Here is a 1,921-nt window from a genome sequence, read left to right as displayed (position 1 = left end):
CTGAAAGTATCTTGATGACACTTATCATTAGCTCCGTGAAAGACAGTCGGAGTACATGAGAACCCATATTTCTATTATATCCGAGTAAATGATTCTGAAAGAAATAATATATGAAGTTACTTTTCCAGGTGCAGAACTAATCAATACAAGCTAACTTGAGGCTAGGAATCCAAAATACATAAAGCTACCTGGTTCTCTGTGCTGAGGAACGTCGCATTCTCCATGATTTTTAGACATTTCAGGAGCAACATCAGACTCTGCTTATTCAAGTCATCTTTTATATCCTCGACAGAGAGTATGTCATGTTCCAACCAGCTCTGCAAACAAAATATGCATTAGAAACTCTTATTAAATACAATTGCAAAGGCCCAGTAACCATTGACAACTTAAGTACACAGTCTTTGCCACCACTAAGACAGAAATCTTTCTTGTCCCCAACAAAAGTATTCTGACTAGTGACAGTAACATTAAACTGTTTTACAACAAAATACGAATTCTCTTTAGATATATTTAGCAAGGTACATGTAAAGAACCGGCTACACATTTGTTAAAGAGAATCACTGGAAGCAAATAATCTTGTCGTAGGATCTACAACCGGCTACACATTTGTTAAACTGAATCACTGGAAGCAAATAATCCAGTTTAACAGAGAACCGGCTACACATTTGTGCAACGATTTTCAGAAAAAAAAATTGGAATCAGATAAAATATGATCCTGAAGATAACCGAACAATTAAAAAGCTAGCAATCTACGACACTTTACAGAAGTTATTGACATCCTACAAAGAAACAAATGAAAAAAAAATGAAACAAATAGGTCCACACCTCCATTACAGCGTGACAATCCATTACAACGTCAAAGACTGCATCAAGCCCTCCAAGTTCTCGCAGTTTCTCCTTGAACATTCCTCGAGTTTTTTTCACAGAGGTATCTGGATAAGGAAGAACAATATAAATAATTAGGAAGAAACAATATAGATCAATTATAATCTTGTCTTAGGATCTACAACCGGCTACACATTTGTTAAACTGAATCACTGGAAGCAAATAATCATAGCAGATAACATGACTTTTCAATTTCTATAACCCTATAGAATACACCAGATGCCTTTAAGAAGTCAGCTAGTCAATGTTTCCAACAAAACAGACAACAAGTTCAAGTACCTTCAAAAGAGATTTTGGACAAGCACGCCTTCTCCATCATCAACAAAGCTAGCCATTTTGAACTTAGCTCAGGCCTCATCCTTTCAATTTTATAGCTATCAATCAATCTCAACTCCTTGCAATTAACAAGAATGTCCTGTGCTCTAGACAGTATATCACAGGAGCTTGAATCATCCATATTGGCTGCATCACACACTGCATCAGCATCCTTGATTATTGATAAGATCCTAGATCCTATATTTCGAGGCTTCCCTTTAGTACTGACGGGAACCACAGGTCTCAACAGCTTTATCAAAAAATTGATGGAGTTGGATGACTCCATAGAGTGGCCATCTTGACCCTAGAATCATGAAAGTAAAACGGTAAACAAGCTAAAAATTGCACTGCAGAAAGAGAAAAGAACATCACAAGCATAATATTCACAATGCAAGTAATGTGCAGGTCACTTACATCAGCAGTTAGCACAAAGAAAAGGGTAGCTGCAGCAAGATTGCTTGGTATGTCATCAAGGCTGAGACCCAAAATCGCATCAATTATGGATTGTGAGATCCTGAAACAACCAACTCCCAGGAAAATAGGGGAAATTTTTTTGTGAGATACCACAATGCTCATTGTTAAGGACATCTCATCTACTGTTCCAAAACAAATCGACTAGCCAATGATAAATTCTAGACCTTTTGACAAATTTTACAGGTTCCAAAATCAGCTTCTACCTATACATACCCTAATAACCTTCATCAATCTCGACGATCATTAC

General features: G+C 36.9%; 1 protein-coding gene across 1 annotated transcript in view; it reads right to left on the bottom strand.

The window, feature by feature from the left end:
- The window catches only part of LOC104752771, a 7,804-nt gene that overhangs the window by 4,809 nt on the left and 1,074 nt on the right, over window positions 1-1,921 (bottom strand). Inside the window, exons 2-5 of the mRNA XM_019237502.1 lie at window positions 1,615-1,714; window positions 1,165-1,504; window positions 826-932; window positions 189-317 (exon numbers count right to left, since the gene is read on the bottom strand). Of these exons, the coding sequence (XP_019093047.1) occupies window positions 189-317; window positions 826-932; window positions 1,165-1,504; window positions 1,615-1,714 (676 nt within the window). The remainder of the gene's footprint in view (window positions 1-188; window positions 318-825; window positions 933-1,164; window positions 1,505-1,614; window positions 1,715-1,921) is intronic.

This window comes from Camelina sativa, chromosome 16 (genome assembly GCF_000633955.1).
Source record: "Camelina sativa cultivar DH55 chromosome 16, Cs, whole genome shotgun sequence".
NCBI lineage: Eukaryota > Viridiplantae > Streptophyta > Magnoliopsida > Brassicales > Brassicaceae > Camelina > Camelina sativa.
This window is presented reverse-complemented; position numbering and strand designations above follow the sequence as displayed.